Raw genomic sequence first — 20,300 nt, forward strand, 5'->3', positions numbered from 1 at the left:
CTTGATGCAGTTTAAGCCAACTGTCACTCACTTGGTTCTTAATAAGGTGGCAGGACAATGAGCTCGTTCCTAGCTTCCTGGCAGCATATATGTGAACGGGCTGGTGGTAAGTTTGAGTACCAGTTTTTAAAGTAAGCCTCTCCGATTCATATATATATATATATATATATATATATATATATATATATATATATATATATATTTAACCCCAAACAAATGCACACAGGGTGCCTGTTATTTCACACAGGTTTTCTGTAGTAACAGACTATCTCATAATTGCCAATAGCCTAATTACCCTAATTCTCTTAATATAAGTGACTGCAAAGTTGACTCTGATTACAATTAAGAATCTAATTAGTAATCTAGTACTCACAGATTTTTACCAAAATTACTGAAATGGAACCCAGTGAGTGTTTGGATGCTCTAAACCTTGATGGAGTAGGGTGGTCACATTTGTCCCCACTGCATCTAACCTGGAGTGCTCTGGTTCCCAGAAGGCACAACTTTAGATAAATAACCACCAATTCCTGAGACAGAGAAACTCCCTTTAGAGCTGGTTGGCGTCATGAGAACTCAAAGGCAAAACAACGGGCTCAGGAAGCAACTCTTAGGCAGGAAGCCAACAGATGTTTTCAAAATTTATAATCAGGATTTTTAAGCACACTCCTGACCGCCACTAACACATAAATATTGCTGGCGGGCAACATATTTGGCAACCTGCCTATTAAAAGCCAGAAATGCAAATTGCAAACTGCAATTCACAGAGCCAATGTGGGAAGTCACAAATGTCCCCCAGTTGTGCACAAATGGCCCATATGAGCTGTCTCTTTTTGACCAAATCGGCTTACTAAGTTGTCCCATGGATCTTGGGGAGAAAGAAGCCAGACCTGCATGTCAGTCTTTAACAAATGGATCTCACTTGACACAAAACCATGATCAGGATAGGGCACTCCCTACCCAGGCCCATGGGTGCTGCTCACAGCCCACATGGCCACTCCTCGAATCCTCTCTGGTTCCAAGTTGGCCCAACACTGCTGCCATCTGAAAGGATTTCGGGTGGGACTCTAACAGAGGCTTATGAGAAGGTTTTCTAACAGAGGCTTATGAGAAGGGTCTGTGTTGCTCCAAACAGAAGGTTGAAGCAGCAGCAGCCAAGGAGGCCCTGGGAACCCCTCTTCCCCCCAGGGGGAGAGAACCTTTTCTCCAGACCCAGATGTTGGAAGAAACCAAGCCCCCATGCTCAGCCAGCCCTGGGGGCCTCGCTGGCAGAACAGCTGGAGAAAGGTGCTGGGAAGCCCTGCAGGTGCTCAGGTGAGCTCCCACACCCCAGCTTCAGCTCAGCTGCCTGTGACCAGCTCAGAGTCCCAAACCCACCTGGCCCTGTTAACTCACTACCTCGAGAGTAGAAAGGCAGGGTCTGCAGAAGCCTCCCTGGCAGCCTAGGGAGAGGAGAGTCTCCCACAGACAGAGGTTCCTACCTTGTGAGCTGCGACCGTATAGAAGCAGAGGAACGGGTCGGAGGCCTCTGAAGGTAGTGAGCACCCAACACCCTGGGTTAGTACTTGGTTATTCTAACGCTGTCAGGTTGAGCATGACACCTAACCGCTGGTCTGCGGGGGTCCGAGGCGCACACAGAGACATTCTGCGGCCCTCAGGATTTCAGAGAGGAGGATTAGTTGTTAGGGACTAGAAAGCAGGGAAAGGGACTCTGCCTCCTCTCAGAGACAGAGCTTCCTTCTGGCACAGACAGAGAGGCTCTTTCAAGGGTTCCTAGTGCTCACAGGGGGAAATTCACGCTCATCATCAAGACACACTGGTCCCGTGGCAAACTCATGTTCCGGAATGACCTCTCCGCGGAGCGCCCCGCCGTCCTCAGAGTATCCTGGAAACCAAGAGTGGGAAACGGAACAAGCCACAGGGTCAGTTCTTACCGCATGACCCGGGGCAGAACCTCAGGGGAAAGGACCACCAGGAAACCCCGGAGGTGTCTTTGCCTCCGACGGCAGGGATGTCTCAAGATGGATGTCAGTCCCCACGGTTAGTCTCTGAGCCTCTGAGAGGCGGGCCGCTGTCACCTACCCGTCCACCTCCAATGCCTGAAACTTTCTGTCTCTGGAGTTCTCCAAGAGACAAAGGGTTAATGCTGCTTGTTAAGCAAACAAGCCCCGTGGGAAGCCTGTGAAGGCCAGAGACCCAGGCGAAGGCTGTTACAGGCCGCACCTGCCAGGGACCACGCAACCACAGCGCTCCACCCCCAGAGGGCCGAGAGGAGAAGGTGGCCCCGACGGTGACGCTCCCGGTGGGCCCCACCTCCACTCACCTGGCACAGTGGAGGTGGAAGATGAGCTGGGCCTGGCTACAGTCGCTGCGTACGTCTGAGGTAAGGAAGGTCTGAGGTGGTTTTCTTTGTTCTCTTCTGTGGATCCGGAGCCGAGCAAGCTACTTGCAGCAATGAAGGGGGAGGGAGGATAAAAGAAATCACCACGAATCTAGGACACCTCCAAAGGAAGAGCAGAGGCCTGCACCTGGCTACTGGGTATGAATTACCCGCTGGGACGCTGCTGGGTCAGTGTGAACTCAAGGAGCCCGAAAGTGCCAGGGGTCAGTTATGTTCAAAGGGACCCCCTTCCCTTATATTTAATAAGCAAAGATTGGCCCTCTGTCCTTCCTGGCACCCTCAGGCAGGGACACCGAGACACGCTAACATAGACGGGGCAGAGGGGAAGGTGTGGTGGCAGCTTGTCCACAGCAAGACGAGGCCAGCTTGCACTTGTCACACAAGTTCAGAGGACTTTTCAAGTCAGGGCTGTGACATTTCTGAATGCCCACTGGGGCTGAGCCAAGCAGGGAGACCTTCTAGTTGGAGTGTCGTCCATCCCGGCACTGTCCAGGGGGGACAACACACAGAAGACACCTGACAGAGAGCTTGACCCAGAGCAGGTGCCTGCCCCGGGTTGCCCCTGAAACTGCTGGTGAGCCGGGAAGGAAAGCAGGGGCACTGAAGCTGGTCACTGTTCCCTCTCCGGCAGCAGCTCGGGGGACACCGTCTGAAAGCTGCAGTCTTTACCTGTGGGTCTTGATTAGAACACACTCTCCTCCATCCTGCGGGTCCAGGTTGTAGATGTAAAGGTGTCCACTGGAGGAGGCGACCAGCAGCCTTGGCAGTTTCTGGATCCTAAGAGCCAAGTGACACATACACTCTGAGAGCAGGAACAGGGTGGGTAACGGTCAGCCTCCCCGGACGACTAGCATCAATGCTCTTCCCCTGCCACCAACAATCCTCGGCCCTGCTGGTCCAGGTCCAGGCTCGGGCCATTCCTTGGCCTTCTGCTCACTGCCCACTGGCAGGATTATTTCTGGTCTTTGAACATAATTGTGTGGATGAGGCAAAACGAGGTGTGTCGGCGCTATTATCCTGTGGAAGCTACTGCCAGCGAGCACCCTGGCATACCCAAACGGCCACGTCCCTCGCTCACATGGATCTCAGCCCTTGACAGGGACAGAAAGGAAGTGTACTGTCCGCTCACCTTCTTAGGTGGTTAGGTTCATGACATTTAAAAAATGTGCCATTACTTTAATCAACTCCCCTAAACTTCTTAAATAAGATACCCGTCAGCCCCTAGGGGTTGGAATCTAGACAGTGGGACTTGAAGCTTTTTACCTAATAGCACAAAAATAGAGATGGTTTTCAAGACAGTGTCATTATACCCAGCTTCCGGCTGGCCTCTGAGAATCCATATTAAATCCAGAGAGGAAGAGCAGCGGCTTAGGTCCGCTCACCCTTCTTTTGGGCCACCTTTCCTTTCTTTCCTGCCACCTTTGGGGGTTGTGAGCACTGGGCGAGTACATGATACAGGTGTGTCTGTGTAGGGCGGGTGCACGGTACATACGTGGAGAGGGTGCAGATATTCCTCTGCCCCGAGAAGTTCAAGCGTCCGGTGGCAAAAGCCCTGTCCTGATTCATCATGTCCGACACCTGGGCGGGGAGGTAGTTGGTAGCAGCCATGAACATCTTTCCCATGTAGCCACTCCAGGTGGAAGGTTCTTCTGGGCGACTGGGGAACAATTAGAGGCAAGGGTAGGACGGGGCGGCAGGTGCTGGCCTCCGTCCAGCCATCTGCATGCCCATGTTCTTAGCTGCCCTTACCGCAGGAGCTGTCCCTTAGCACAGTGTTCTGCCCACAAGACACATTATTCTGGCAATTACAGAACAGCATCAGGGACCTGTTTGTCCTTCACAAGAGCCACTGTAAAGCTGTTAAGAGGTTCCCAGTGCTACCGCTTGCTTACATTAAAAGAGTGTATCAGATGATCAGTCTGATTCCTAGATTTCCAAAAGAGGGCAAGGGGAGAGAATGAGATGGAATTGATATGTGGGCCCTGAGAAATGAGCTGGAGCCTGTGCAGGGCCCAGGGAAGAACACACAGATCTCAGCGTGAAACCTCCCGAGCCAGACTGAGTGGGAAGAGAGCTTCCGGGTGAGAAGCTTTGGGCAGCGTCTGGGTATGGCCCTGGCCACCTGGTACCCAGCATTCTTAATGCCGAGAAAATTCACAGGGACCTGGTAGGTCCCCTCTGGCCTCCGAACTTCATCCTAATGCCTCTACCAGATAAAGGGGTAACTGCTCCATTGGTGAGAGACACCTCCACCACTGTGTTCCTCACAGTGGGTGGCAAATCAAGGACCAGGGCTACCACACGCACTCCCAGGGTCCCTTGCTGGGACCCCCTCATCTGTGGGAGCAGATCCTGGTGGGACATGGACACTGCAGCCCAGAAGGCCTGCAGTGGGCTTGTTTCTCAGGTTGCTAACTGGCTAGGTGGTCTTTGGATGAACCTGTCTGGGCCTTGATGTTCTCAACTGAAAGTGACCCTCTAGACACCCTGTACTCATGGTCCTGGAGCCCCGAGTTCCAGGTTGGGACGTATGAGGAGGAGTAACAACCAGACCCTGTGTGCACAGCAGGGACACAGCACAGGGGCGGAGAGAGAAAGCCACACGGGCAATTGTGTGGGGCCACGTCAATGGTACAGGAGCTCCTCCAGGGTCACAGAGGAGCAGAGGTGGACGAGGCTCTTGAGCCCCTCCTGGTAGGCTTGCTGGGAGGACTATGGGAGCCACGTACAGCTTGGCATGTGACAAGTGCAGTTATAAGATGGTTTCTCTGAGGCTCAAGGGCTTTGAGAGGCTCTGGGTGGTGGCAGCCAGGCTCTGTGGGCAAGAAAGGATCTGGGAGCTTCAGAATATAAGGAGAGAAGGTTTCTGAGGAGGAGTGACATTTTCAGAAATTAATCCAGCAGGAAGATATGGGATGTATTTACTGGTAAAAGTCACCAGAAAGAAGAGAGAAGGTTAACAAAATTAAAGGCATGGGCAAGGAGGGGCAGGAGCCGGTGAGGCAGGACTAAAGAGGCATGTCATACAGGACACACAACACTTCATGGACAGGCTGCGGGAGCATCCAGAAGGGCTGGAAGGTTCTGCCCCTGGTCACCTGTGGTCACTGACAGAAGCAGGAGAGCTGGGAGAGGGCAGTGAGTTTCCTGTCCTAAGCACCAGCCACAGGCCCAGGAGACAGGGCTGGAGCAGCATGTGGGAGCGCTTGGTCATTCGGGGACCTCCAGGGCCCAGCTGACTACAATGGTGATGAGCAGAAGCTCCAGGAGAGACCAGGGCTAAGGTCCAAAAGTTGTCTGGAAAGTACAGAAAAGTCTAGAAAGCAGAGACAGCCTCTGGGGAGAGTGTGTGGAGTAAGAAGTGTAGGGCAAACCAAGCTTTGGGATACGTCCCCAGAGGGACGGGTAGAGGGCTCTGGGGAGGACAGATGTGGGGTGAGGTGACCAGGGAAGAGGCTTCAGAGCACCGCTCTTCCCGGAGGAGAGGCAGATGGGAAACCACAGCAACGTGGCTGCTGGTGCCCAGGCACCCAGAGTCTACACTCGATGCTCACTGGCCACTCTGGGCTCCGCAGAAGCCTGTGGGGGTGTGAGGGCAGTAAGATTGCTGTGGATCTGGACCTCGAGACAGGCTGGCTGTAAGCAGGACTCTGAAAGCTCAGTTGACACCTCCTATCTGCTGCCTTCTACAAACACTGTGGGCCGAGAGAGGAGGGCGGGAGGCTGAGTGAGCTGCTCTCCACCGATGACCCTGCCACCCGCTCTCAGAGTGTAACTGAGCAAAAAAATCACGAACACTCCATGTTTCAGTTCCCTAAGGTGACACCAAAAACAGGTGTCAAGCACATGAGGTGCCTGAGCCTGAGGAAAGGCATGAGCCCTGTGCTGTGCTGCCAGAATCCGGGTCTGGAGCATGTGGGGCAGGGAGGACAGCGCCAGGTGACACTGCGTGGTCGATGCCTGAGAGAGGGGAATCCTCCACCTCATCCCAGTGCAGAGGGCTCCTGAAGCGAACAGGGTCACGCACCAGCAGGTGCTCAACAGCTGTAAACAAACACCCACACACCCTGGCAGGCAGAATTCCTAGGAAGGGCCCCAAGACTCCACACCCTGGTCCCCGGAGCCTGTGATGGGGATGAGATAAGCTCCAAGCTGTGCTCTGTTATGTGGCCCAGGTGACTGCCCAGCTGGGCTTGCTCTAGTCACATGTGTGTTCCCTTAAAAGCTGAGCACTTTTTCTGACTGGTGGCAGAAAAAGAAGGCAGAAGGGCAAGTGGGACAAGTCAAAGGTATGACAAGGAACTGACACGTTGTTGCTGGTTTGAAGGCTACATAAGGAGCGGGTGGCCTCTTGGAGATGAGAGCAGCTCCCTGCTGACAGGCAGCAAGGAAGCGGAGACCCCACTGCCACCACCTCAAGCACCTGCATTCTTGCTAGTGACAGGAATGAGCCCAGAAGAAGCCTCAAAGCTGCTGATGAGAACACAGCTGGCATTAGGACAGCTCCATTTTGCCCTTGAGAGACCCTGAGCAGAGAATCCAGCCATGCCATTCTGGGCTTCTGATCTCCAGAATTGTGAGATAACAAATGTGTGCTGTTTGAAGCCATTACATTGGGCTGATTTGTTATAGCAGCAGTAGGAAACTGATACATACATCCCTGGCTACACTGTGACAGATACTTTATGGTCAACCCTCCCTCCACTCCTGTCACTCGGGGACACTGGAAATGTTTACCAAGCACTCATGTGGTGGCAATAGATATTAGATGTTGTTATATTCATAATGCCCCTGGTTAACACTTATTGGTGCTTTCTACCTGCCAGGCACCGGGCTACGCTAAATGCTTTATAACCCACACTCAGGCCATGCTCCTTGCAAGATGTGTGTACTATCATTACATTGGTTCTGCAGATGAGGAAACTGAAACACAGAAAGACTAAATGACCTTCCCAGGGTATCACAGCTCCTACGGGGCTGAGCTGGGGTTTGGTCTCAGCATCTTGGCCCCAGATTTTGAGCTTTCATGCATGATGCCACAAAAATTTTGTTAACATATACTTTTCCACTTTGGGGAAGACAAAGCCGAGTTGATAGCACTCAGGAGAAATCTCCCATGCTGAGAGTAAGCAGGGCCTGCCTACTTTTGTCTGGTGAGTGCTCTGTGTTGAGTGTGGCACTTGCCTGGTGGGGAGGTGCTCCAGCTTGAAGATGTGCACGGTTTCAGTGTTGCTGGAGGCGCACAGGAACTGCGAGTCCATGCTGAAAACTAGGGAGCTGATTGTCACATACCTAGGAACAGCAACACAGGCAGTGAGCCAGAAAAACGCGGGCTGTCACCTTGTAGTTCCAAGATCAGCCCTATGAGAAAAGTGAATGTGTCAACACTGAAGAGCTGGGTGTTCTACCTCCTTCACTGCGGTGCTGTTCATATGTAGAAAGCAGCATCAGAAAGGTTCCCAAAGGGTCACAGGCTTAGGCGTGAAGCACCGAGGTGTGGCCCATCCTCCCAGCCAGCCAGGGGCAGGCTCGCACCTTCCTGGCATCTTGCAAACCCCCCTGCTGCTCTGTCACCCATCCAGCTGCAAACCAGACAGCAGTCACACTTTACATTACCCTGTATCTCCATGAAGGGCATGGGGACTTATTTTTGGATTGTGACACCCTGGCTCTCTTTTCTCCTGGCTGACTACCCAGCAGGAAAGGGGTCACAGGGCTGAACTCTCAAGTTCAAACAGCTCCTCTGCTCTTGGTTTTACTAGGCCTCAGCTGGAGCCCTGGAGTTAATTACCTGAGAAAGGACAGCAATACCTCCTCTAGGTGGGAGGGGCCACACGACCATCTCTAGCCTTTCCCTAGACAGTGCCACCAGCCACTGCAGGACTTCTGTGGGGACTTTCAAATGGTTTGACACTGAACACACACCTTTTCATCCCTCTCCGAAACTCGTAGAGCTTTTGCCCGTCAGGTACAGAGAACACCCGGATGACTGTGCCCTGGAAAAGAAAGCAGGTGGACGTGTCCCAATTGCCCATGGCTTCACACAGAGATGTCCCTTTAGAGAGGAATTTCTTTTATTGGGTTTGAACATCTGTCTCTGAGGAGGAAGCACAAAGTGTTGCACATAGAAGCATTTAAATTTGTGCATGTGCCAAACAAGCAATTTTTGGAACATGTTTTAAATATTCTCGGTTTCCCTTTCCTCCCCTGCCCCAGCCCATGGCTCTGTGTGTGTGTTTCCCAAACTACCCTGGCATCCTAGAATATCCTGCCTCTGCCTATCAAAATACACACGCTTTTTATGGAATTTGAAATTCAACTGGATCACCTCCCCTGATTATTCCAGTCAGAAAAGATCAGTGTCTCCAGCTAAATAGCAGAGCTTTTATTTATACTGCGTTTATGAAATGTAGCATCCACCTGTATCTATGGATGACATGCATACACATTTCTCAGGCCCCAAGACTTTGTGCCAAGTGTCTTGTACCTTATCTAATATGGGCCTTTGCTTGACTGAATTAACAAATGCATTAATAGACCACAACATGCAGGGACTAGAAATCCTCACTTGGAAACAAATTCTGAGCAGGCCCGAGACCAGCTGGCCTCATGTCACCAGCCTTGTTGCATCAGATCTCTGGGCATCTCAGGAGCCATCCAGGGGACTCCCTGATGGCAGGAGATGCTGGTGTATACTCACTTTCTCAGATGCGCTTGCTAGTTTGGAGCCTGAGGAGTTGAAGGCGATGGCAGCCAGCGTCCCTTCATGGGCAGCGATGGTACAGACGGTTTTCTGTTGGTGAAAAGGAGAAACGCATATAGGTGCTGGGGAGGAAGGAAGATGGATTCCATCTCCCTCTCCTTCCTCTTTTCTTCCTTCTCTTTCTCTTGCCGGGCTTTCTCTGTCTCCCTTCTTTCCACCAAAGTTTTTGCATATGAGCCGCACGTCCTTTTGCTAGTGTATGGAGATCTGATTTCGAAGCTACTCCATTTCTATCCCTTCTCCTGCCCTTGGAAGATGGGTCACAGTTGTGCCTGGTGCTGTGGTGCTGTCATTGGGCTCTCCAGGGCACGCCTCTTCAGGGGACTTCCCACAGCAAAGCTGCCCTGCTCTCTGAAGCCTCAGAGACCAGATGGCAGGAAACGTGGACCAGCTGCACTCTGTCTCAGGCCACAGCTTGGTGACTCGGTGCAGTGTGACCCATCCAATCAGACAATCAGCCACCATCTGCCAAGTGATTCCATTCTACTGCAGATGTTCTGCCCTGGCCCGGCATGTTCTGCCTCCCAGTGATGCTGTCTGACGGCAAGGCCCAGGGCAAATATCATCACCTTCTCCCCACACCCAGCTGCTATGACCAGAAAACACCCCCAGCGTTGCATCCACCTCTACACTCCTTATCCTCCACCATGACGGGCTCCTTATCACATTCCATTCATCACACAGCCAAGCAGATGGGAGGGCGCTTGGGGACCACTGTCAACTTACCAGGGAGTTTCCATCATAAAGCACAATCTCGCCTGTTGTCAGGCTTCCAGGATAGGCCAGGTAAGAATTGGAATGGTTGATAGAGAGGGCACACAGACCTGGCAAAGAACAAACAGGAGATAACTAGCCAGTGTCCCAGGGGAGAACATGGTGCACTTGAAAAGGGCCCCTGAAAACGGCACAACTAGAGCGCCACCTTCTGGTGAGGGAGGGGTGGCGTGCAGACATTGACTTTCCCTTGATTATTCTTATCACAGGATTCCAAGAAAGAGAATTCACAGAGGAAGAGCTCCTAATTTAATGCTGGCCATGTTCTCTCCATGGCTAAGCAATCAGAATGCAGAATATTAAAAATGCTCTCCTTCACATTTTCTTACCTCGGGGCTCTGAAAAATCATCGAATTCTCTACCAATTCCATTCCCCTCTGGGGCTACATGAGAATTTAGTCATAACTGAAATAGAACTTTCTATTACGAAAGGTCAGCATGTGTTAGCTTCTCGGCAAGAGATTAAATACAGTGGGCCAGTAATTTCAAGTTTGAGGACAGGAGAGGCAAAGGGCCTATGTAGAAATTGTTTGTTTCTGAGTTGACTGTCCCGCCTTGATAAGGGACCTGGCACCTGCAGGGTGGCAGTTATTGGAGCTGTGGGTCTGTGTAAAGATAGTGCCTTATCTTGGAAACAACTAAAAACAGGACATTCAGGATTTAGGATGCGTTGGCAATCATCTAGAAGTGTCAATAGCCAATCAAACTTTGAAACTACGTAAGTCATTTTTATTTACAAGAGGATTCAAGGGTTATGTGAGTCCCAAGAGCATTTAAATAAAGACTTTTTACAGCATTTATTTATTATTTTTTTGATTCTGGGGATCAATTAAACCCAAGGCCTCTCTCGCGCTAGGAAAATGCTCTACCACTGAGCTATATCTCCACCCCCATCACAAAAATAATTTTGATTAACAGAGTTGTACATGGTAACAGTGAATTCAAGGAATTCCATAGAACCAAAGCATCACTAGAATAGGAACATCATTAGGTTACGCAGGGGAGACATCTTTTTTATATGAATTTAAAAAGACCAGGGAACTGACAAGTTAGTATGTTAAGTGGTCTTATAAAATTTTAAGAAAAATTTTAGATCAGGCTGGGAAACTCCTTACCTAATCTTTCGGGAGAGGAGAGCAGAGAAAAACGAACACACACACATTAAAATTGGAGTCGAGGTCCTGTGTCCTGTTCCGGCTTTGCTGGATATGCAGCCTGGCTGTGGTGTCATCACCCACCACCCAGAACTGCAGGCGGAAAGTGGTGGGCCCTGGCACCCTAACTACGTGTTTGGCACTGTTTCCACCCCCTTGTCTGTACAAGGTCACTCCTGGCCCTGGTCTTAGAGGCAGGCGGTCACTCACACCTTTCCAGTTTTGCTCTCAGAACCCCAACTCCCTTCCCCTCCTGAGTTCATTGCAATCCAGTATAATTTCAAGGACAGCTGGGCAGGTGGAAGGGAACCTGGCCCTATGGGATCAGCACCATCCTCCCTCCCTGTCACAGGGCCAGGGAGGAGCAAAAGAAGAGAGGCTGAGATAGAAAGTGGCAACCGTGGAAGGACTGAGCACCACACTCAAGAGTTAAGATCTCACAAATGCAGTGAATAATAACAGGGCTTCTGGGCACATGTTTGGGGAAAAAAAACCAAAACAGTGTTAAAATTGCAGTGAGGTACTACCACTTGCCGTCCACCAGGATGGCTGGAGTAAAAGAGACAGGTAATAAATGCTGGCAAGGAGATGGCAAGATTGCAAGCTTGTACACTGCTGGTGGAAATGTAACATGGGCAGTGCTTTGGAAGGCCTAGGAGTTCCTCAGAAGTTGGAGCATGGGATTATCCCGTGACCAGGAGATTATATATTTATATATATATATCTCCAAGAGGAAACATTATGTTAAAGAGATAGAAGCGATTCACAAAAGACCATATACTGTATGAACCTGCAGTCATGAAATGTCCAGGACACGTAAATCTATAGGGACAGAAACTAAACTGGGCTTGCCTTCGGTTGGGGGAATGTAGGCTGATAGCTAAGAGGGACAGGTTTTCTTTTGGGGAGTAACAAAAATGTTCTAAAATTAATTGTGATAGTAGTTACATAATTCTATGAAAAGGCTAAAAGTTATTAAATTGTGTACTTTGAATGGACAGATTCTATAGCATGTGATTCTATATCGATAGTTATTTTTTTAACCTTTTTTGGTCATCCCCAGTACTGGAGATGGAACCCAGACTTTGCACATGATAGGCAAGTGCTCTACCATTGAGCTGCGCCCCCAGCCCAGGTTTTGTTCTTATTATTTAAAAAAAGGCAGCATTCTCAAAATACTAATCCAGCAGAGACAGGCCTGACACCTTTCTGCCAGGTATGACTCTGGCGAGGCATATGTGGGCCTCTCGGCTCTGTTTCCTATCTGACATGGGGGGCTCCAGTGACGGAGGTCTTTCCCGCCTTAACATTCCAAGTTGCCAAGCCTTCCTTTATTTACTTGCCCTGCCTCTGAAAATATGGAGCACATCCTTAATGCAGTGAGAGCTAGGAGGTCTTTAAACAGAAGCACTGGACAAACACTTCCGGCTGTCCTTCAGAATTTTAGGTTAAGATATAAATATCCCGGACAGGAAGAAAAGCTTAAGCATTTTTAGGTGACTTTGAACTTTCTGCAGAATGAGATGAACAAGTGTAGAATGAGGTGAAGCTAGATGAGGGACATCCTTTGTCCCCTTCTTGTTAGTACTGACAAGAAAGGGACAAAGGATAACAGCTAGGGAAGGTACATTCTGACACGTACCACCTGCTTGACAGCTGAGCCTCTGGGCTTGCATCTCTGCCAACCTATTTGAAATTAGAAGGATTCTGCACACAGGGCCTTGCGGGCTTAATGAAGGTCCCCAGAAATGCTTAACATGACTCCATTTCCTGTGATCCAAGTTTCAAAAAATCCAATCAGCTACCCAGATGCCTTTTCTATCTTGAGAAGCACCTAAGGCACGCAGGCAGACCTGCTTCAGGCCCAGTTATTACCATGCTTCAGTCTTCTGTTTTTGTCCCAGTGTCTTTTTTAGAAATAAAGTGGGCTATTTCCTCAATATTATTTTATAACATAATAGTGATGGTGCAGCACATTTGTAATGCCCAGAAAGTATGGAGAGGAAAAAACAATCATCCATTATTCTAAACTCAGGCTTTTTGCTCCTCTCAGCATCGGAACACATTTTCTTCTCGTTGTTTTTCTATGTGTAAATGAGGTTTTGCTGTGGCTTTCGACTTGCTTTAGACTTGACACATATTTTTTGTAAATCATTGTCAGCTGTCATTTCACTGAAATTGTTTGGCTGTAATTCTTCCACAGCTGGAAAAGAAGGGCCTGGTATCAATTCCAGAATCAATGACATCATAGACTAGAATTAGAAAGAACCCTGTGATCCTCACTTATTCTCACCCTGGTATTTAGGGTATTACATGTCGAACTTCGGCAACTCAGAGGGAACCGATTTATAAAATGCAGTTCCCTCTGAGTTGATTAATGCCTCAGAAGATGCTTTTCAGGGCTGGGGATGTAGCTCAGTGGTACAGTGCGTGCTTAGCATGCATGAGACCCTGGGTTGAATCCCTGGCACCACACGGGCACCCACACACACAAATGCTGTGCACCGCATACATTCTATGCTACTCAAAAGGGAGCTCTTTACACTACTGTGTTATCATTTGCAGAAAGTGGACTTGCTAGGGAATCGACCACAACTCTGATCTATATGATCACATTGCTGTGTGATAGCGAAGGCTGGGAAAGGTGGTCAGGTGTGTGACTTCCCCATCCCGAGTTCTACAACTGGCAGGATTTTCATGGAGATTTCCACCCCTGACTGCTTAGGGTATGGACTGCTGTGCTAGCAGGAAATTAACTTTGAGCCCCGTCTGGACAAACTCTTTAGAGGAAACGGCCTGCAATCTTTGACACAACAGGAATGGACATGACACAAACACAGACAGAAGGAAGGAAATTTACAGGTTTGCTAGATACCGAGCATGAAGCAACAGGGGAACTCTAGGTCTAACTTAGCTGCAGTTCACTAGATGAAAAAATGTTTTCATACATTCAGAATTCGTGTGCTAAAGCTAATTACACCAGTGATTCTGTTTTCCTTCTGTACTCAGTAAGGATTTATAAATCCAGAGCCTGACTTTCCATCTCATATTCTTGTTCAGAAAATAAACTGGAGAATGAGAACACAAAGGGGACTCTGAGGATTTTAGACTCATGGCTTTGATGGCTTGGAGACCTCTGAAGGTTCCCAAGCGAGGAACTGGTCATGTTACTGAAGCTTTGGCCTTCATGGGGTCTGCCCTATGGGACGAGGGGGGACAGTGAGTGAGCCTAGATGACCAGCCATGTGGACATGCCACTTGCCTTGGCTCTGTCACATATGACCTCAGTTAATCTTCCCCATGTCACTCTGTGGGCTAAAAACTGATCATCTCATTTTACTGAAGTAGGAAGGGAGCTTAGTTGGAGCCAAGGTGATAATTACAAACTTGGGATTGGAAAAGGGTCTTGGGCCATCGCTCCAGAGAACATCAGAGGAATAAAAGGACCCATTTCGGTCAACCTGAGCCTGGTCTTTCTGGAGGAAATGCTTGCTCTGTGCCTGGATCCTTTTATAATGTTTATCCAAAATCAAGAAAATGCTTCCCATCACTTCTAATTTTCCCGAAGGTAAAAATTATTCCTTTTATGAGCAATTTCTCTCTAACGAGAAACACAAATAGCCCCAAGCTTATAAACCTTATTTTCTCCCTGTTTCGCCTCACCACAAAATGTAAGGCAATCAACCAGTTTTCTGAGCTTAGGATAAACAAGTACAGTTGTGCACCGTGTAAGGGCTTTTCCCTCCACGACGGTCCCCGTAAATGATGGGGTGCAGCACATGCCCGTGTGTCGTGGGCTGCACTACGCAGGCTTATGCAAGTACATGCTAGGGTGCCCGCATAACACCGGACTCACCTCGTGGCACGTTTCCTCAGAACACATCCCCAGCGTTAAGTGACACATGCTGTACATTTGATTAAAAATACGACCAAATGGGGAAGAACTTCCCTTTTTGTGGGGGCTGGGGGACTTGCCTCTGTGCTGAAGGAGCCCTGTCTGGCCTGATTGGCCAAGTGTGGGACAGGGGTGAGGCAGGAAGTGGATTAACTGCGCCCAACTTACTGCTCATCAAGGACACGGAGAGCACACCCATCAGGGCCCAGCTCAGGTGGACAGGCGAGCCTCTCATGCCACAGATAGGACACATCTTCCAGTCTGCTGTCACACCCTAAAGTTCAACACCAAAGGCCACGAGGGCCCTGCTCGTACTGGCCTGGGACAGCCTCTCGGGGAACTAGTGCCAGCTAGGTTTTGGGTTCCCAGCTGCCATATCTGCACCTGTTGGTACCTATGCTGCAGAACATCTGCAAAAAAAACCACTTTTCCAGATGTTTCAGCCCCTCATTCTTAAAACAGAAACCATCACAACCTCTCCTTCCCTTTTGTGCACTTTGTTTCAAAGTCATTATCTCACAGAACTTTAAAACAGCCTCAATGTTATGAAGGGCGTGGGGGGCATGCTGCTCAGTGGTAAAGCACATGGTTAGCCTGTGTGGGCCTTGCCACAGCCCGGCTGCAGCAAAATAGCTGGGGGGGGGGGTGACGAGCAACTTGTGTAGATTGATACAGCAGGAGTGGGAGCCGTTTATTGTAGGACAGGAGGGGTATATAGACATTCCACACAGCTTATCTTAATTAACATAAAATAGATACAGCAGTCAACCAATAAGGAATCTCCACACTTAATGGCTCCCTGGCTTTACTTCACAAACCACTCCCTCTGCAAAATTCCAGGCGCCATCTTGACTTGCTTACAGACTCTAACAAGGCCTGAGCACCCGCTCACCCCCTGCAAAGTCCTGAGGTCCACAGCAAAGGGCCAGACATAACTGACATGAAGAGGAAGAAAGGAAGTACTGTAAAGATTCACTGTACAGAGGCTGCGCTGGTCACTTCAGCAATCACTGCCCCATTTAAAAGGCTCTGATGATGTTGTGGATGGCTCTTATTATCCCATCTTACAGAGAAGGAAACCAAGGCTCTTAAAGTCCAGGTCATGGAGCCGCGTGGATCTTGAAATGGGTCGAATGTTAAAGAATTAGGAAGACACAGTAAAGGGAAGCAGTCACTTAATGGTACTAAATTGGAATACAATGTATAAGTATTAACCTGAGTCCTAAGATACATAGATTGCCCTCAGGTGGTGATTCTCCACCCCCAAAAAGAAATTTTTTTTTCTGTTCACTTCTAGCTCGACAGATTTATACATATTATCATCTGCTCTTTCAATCTAACAGATCCTAATTATTTCTAGTCTTAAATACCAGAAATGTATTAAACAGTATTAAATCCTGAGAATTTAGTCAAATCCAAAATCCTAGCATTATCACCCAAGTCAGAGAGTTCTTTGTAATGTACTAAAACACATTCTCTCCAGATTGTCTTTCTCCTAGTCACACACACACACCAAGTCAAAACCTGCCTCTAATTATTACACCTACTCTGTAATGAATGAACGCAAACAGTGGGGGTAAACACCTTTGAACATCAGGCACGCGAAATCTCCTACGTGTTACCTTACATGCCTCGGCCCATTTGCTAACACAGGTCCCAGATGAAAGGTGCTTCTTTTGGGCTGCAGTGATAGGCCCCACACTCCTCTTGCAGGACGCACAGCCTCACGCAATTTGAATCTGCAGCCATTAAGATGAAACTTCAAGGTAAACACACTAAGACTTAGGAAGTCTATGCGGTGTTCAGGTTTTTAGTCTAGGTAGAAAACACAGCTTAGGAAAGAAGATTGCCCATGAGCTGGGGGCTTTGGTCCCACTGTTAGATCTCACCTGTTGGGTTTGCAGGAATATCCAGGAGGGTCTTCAACAGCTTCATATCTTTAATGTTGTGTATATAAATGGACTCCTCCAGGCACACCAGCAGCCTCTGTAATCACACAGACCCATCAGTCTCCCACACCGGTTCCTTGTAAAAGGCCCCCAAATCCACTTCAAATGCTTCTCCTTCTTATGAGTCCTAACTTGAGTCTATGCGTAAAGGAAAAAGAATTTTGATGATGCCTTTTGAAGATTATGTTTATGTATTTACATGTACACGCACATGCACGCGCAACGCACACACATACACACACACACACACACACACCATCATCCATTGGAACAGAAACTTAAACTATAAGATCCTAAGAAATTTTATTTAGAAACTGGGTTTTCTCCTTCCATCGTTTGGTATTTCCCTTTAGAACAGGGATATCTGTACACTTGAGTAAAATCCTCTTTTCACTTAAGACAATTTTGGGTAACCACCTCCATTCTTGTCCCCACTTGACAGGATGACTTTCAATAATGGTAACAAAGTTCTCCCTCTTACACAAACGAGGATTTCTTTGCGCTTTCTGTATAGCCAAAATTTCACCCCTCTCCAAATTCATGTGGAATATCCCGAATGCAAAAAATTTGAATGTGCCAGTGAAGTTTGACCTCTAGCGTTAGAGACTTTCAGATTTAGGGGCATTTTAGATTTTGGATATTCAGATTAGGGATGAACAACCAGCAAAGTCTATGCCCATATTTCAAAATCTGAATAACTCTGAAATCTGAAACACTTCTGGTCCCAAGCATTTTGGATAAGGGATGCTCGACCTCTAATTACCAGCTCTGCCTTCTTTCCACTTCAACTCGCCTCCTGAACCACCTCTGGGCCATTCCCTGAGCCCTGGTAAAGGGAACTGGCGACTCCCTAGGCCCTCACCTTGAGGTCCCCTCCTGAGCCCCAAACCCAGGGCTCCCCTGGGCTCAGCCCCACCCTCGGGCACTCTCCACTCCTTTCCTCTTCAGACGCTAGCTGGTCAGGTTCAGCGTCTCTTCCCGACCGTGGTGCTCTGCTTTGGGGAACGTGATCTGGGTGCAGGTGCAGGTGTTGGGGCTGGGGAGGGGGTGCAGAGAAGGCAGCTTCCCCCTTCGGAGCAGCTGCCTCTGCCCCCTGCACGCCTGACTTGGCTCCCCAGGCTGGAGCTTCTCAGGCTCGGTTGAGGACCAGAATCCCTCAAGGAGCAAGCCTTGGACTCTCCCCTGGAGGTTCCAGTTTGGGGCATCTCTCAACGTGTACCCCAGGTGATTATGAGGCCCAGTTTTGAGAACCACTGTTCTCAGCCAGTTCCTTTGATTCCAAGCACATCAGTTACCAAAAAATACTGCAGAAAGGTGGCAGGCTCTCCTCTCAGGAAGCCTCTTCACAGCTCAGAAAAATGGAGACTGTTGACTTTAACCAGGCAGAAAAATAAAGTTCAAACATTTTTTTTCTATTTTAATGAAGGCCTGAGACTGAGTGCTGAGAGGTAAAATACCTTTAACAGGGTCTCAACACTGATGACAAATATTAGTATTTCTCCGTGAATATTTAGTCTCTGATTACCCGATGTCTTTGCCGGTCACCAGCCTAGGCCCTGGAGTGCCTGATATTACTCTATGGCTGTTTAGGTCCTGAGGTTTCGGAGTCCTCCTCCAGCTCCGCCTAGCCCCGCAGGGGTCCCCAGGACAGCAGGGCCCAACAGCGCCTGGAGCAGGCAGCCCCTCCTCAGAGCTTGTCTGATGCTCTGCATAGTTTCCCACGGGCTCCAACAGCACCATCTGCTCTGTGTCCCACTCAGCTGAATTTCAGGTCACCCCCACGCTGGCTGCAGACAAGAATAAAAAGGGAGAGAAGCAGACAGAAGCGCGGGGGGGAGGAGGAGGCGCTTAGCAGGAGAGCAATTGAGGTTGGACCAGCCTGGTAACTGGATTCTTAACCATCTCAACCAGAACTCGGCCAGTCTCAGCAGAACCAGGGCCTTGTTTCAGCTCGGCCTGTTACTCTGACTTTCATCTACTTTTCTACATTTTATAAATAATCACTCCTATTTATTTGTTTATTTTGTTATCAGGGATTCAACTCGGGCACTTGACCACTGAGCCACACCCCCAGCCCTATTTTGTATTTTATTTAGAGACAGGGTCTCACAGAGTTGCTTAGGGCCTCACTTTTGCTGAGGCTGCTTTGAACTCTTGATCCTCCTGTCTCGGCCTCCTGAGTGGCTGGGATTACAGGTGTGCACCACCACATCCAGAACTCCTTTTTATAAATTAAGAAAAGTTTACAGAATTTACCTTTGAGCACCAGAGACTTAGCCTCAAAGGCTTCGGTCTGATCAATCTGTAGTTGAATTGCAGGGAGCAGAATTGTAAAAGTTTGTGTTTCTAAATATATCTTGTTTATTGTCTTCATTCTATAAATACATTTTCCAGTTAAATATAAGGGGAAATAATACCAACTAAAAATGACACACAATTCCTAAGTATTTTTTTCTTTCTTTATATTTAGAGGAAAATGGGGATTTTATTTCCTTATAACTCCTATGCACATCTGTAATTTCCCCTGGCGTTTTAGGACTGTGTGCCTGAAGATGCCGGAGTGGGCTGACTACTGCAGGACAGACGCACCAACTTCCCCCTTTTCATTTCGCTTGGGTGGTATCTCTGCAGGTGCCCCCCCGCCCGACCTGGCAAGAAGAGGCTGCAGCCCTGAACTGCCTAAGCCAAAGTTAAGTTCCAAACCTGGACATTTTAAGAAATGCACACCTTAAACACTTTCCAGATCTGCTTCAGCTAATTTCCTTAGGAGAAGAAATGCTCAAGGAAGGATGACCGGTAGGTCTGGCTGTCCTTGAGCCTCATGCTGGGCGTTTTCCTGTTCCCCCAGACCATGGGGGATAAGAGCCTGAAGTTGACAAGTACTTTATTGAGCAGAGGCTGGTGCCTAAAGGTTGACAGACACTTGAACAATCCTTCCTTGTCCCGTTTGCTAATGAAAATACCAGGGAGGAAGAGAGAAATCATACAAGTAAATACAAGACATACTATTTGAGGGTTCTGATCTCTATAGAACATTTGACTAAGCAGTCTCAAAAAGATAGTTAGGTGCCAAAAAAAAAAAAAAAAGAAAAGAAAAAAAGAAAAAGCTATTACCTTTAAATACTGGCCACTACTCTGTGCAAAAGTAAAAATTTTGCAATAAAACTTAACATGCTACTAACAGATCTAAGAGAAAGCACTGGAGCCAAGAATTCTGCTTAAAAGCCTTCAAGTAGAAAACTTGCAATTTCCTTTCCCTCCCTTGTTGAGGCCTGCACTTCTTTTCTTTTTCACATCTGCTACTCTTCCCTGAAAAGCCCCCATCTTCCATTTCTCAGGCCATCTTTACCACCCTGCTTCCTATGGA

General features: G+C 48.6%; 1 protein-coding gene across 1 annotated transcript in view; it reads right to left on the reverse strand.

Moving 5' to 3' along the window:
- WIPI1 (WD repeat domain, phosphoinositide interacting 1) overlaps window positions 1-20,300 on the reverse strand; it is a 28,750-nt gene that overhangs the window by 1,165 nt on the left and 7,285 nt on the right. Inside the window, exons 4-12 of the mRNA XM_081272703.1 lie at window positions 16,874-16,970; window positions 9,888-9,985; window positions 9,099-9,191; window positions 8,324-8,394; window positions 7,583-7,690; window positions 3,891-4,055; window positions 3,068-3,175; window positions 2,321-2,439; window positions 1,782-1,882 (exon numbers count right to left, since the gene is read on the reverse strand). Of these exons, the coding sequence (XP_081128829.1) occupies window positions 1,782-1,882; window positions 2,321-2,439; window positions 3,068-3,175; window positions 3,891-4,055; window positions 7,583-7,690; window positions 8,324-8,394; window positions 9,099-9,191; window positions 9,888-9,985; window positions 16,874-16,970 (960 nt within the window). The remainder of the gene's footprint in view (window positions 1-1,781; window positions 1,883-2,320; window positions 2,440-3,067; window positions 3,176-3,890; window positions 4,056-7,582; window positions 7,691-8,323; window positions 8,395-9,098; window positions 9,192-9,887; window positions 9,986-16,873; window positions 16,971-20,300) is intronic.

Source organism: Spermophilus citellus, assembly GCF_964194105.1.
Source record: "Spermophilus citellus genome assembly, chromosome: 17".
Classification (NCBI taxonomy): Eukaryota; Metazoa; Chordata; class Mammalia; order Rodentia; family Sciuridae; genus Spermophilus; species Spermophilus citellus.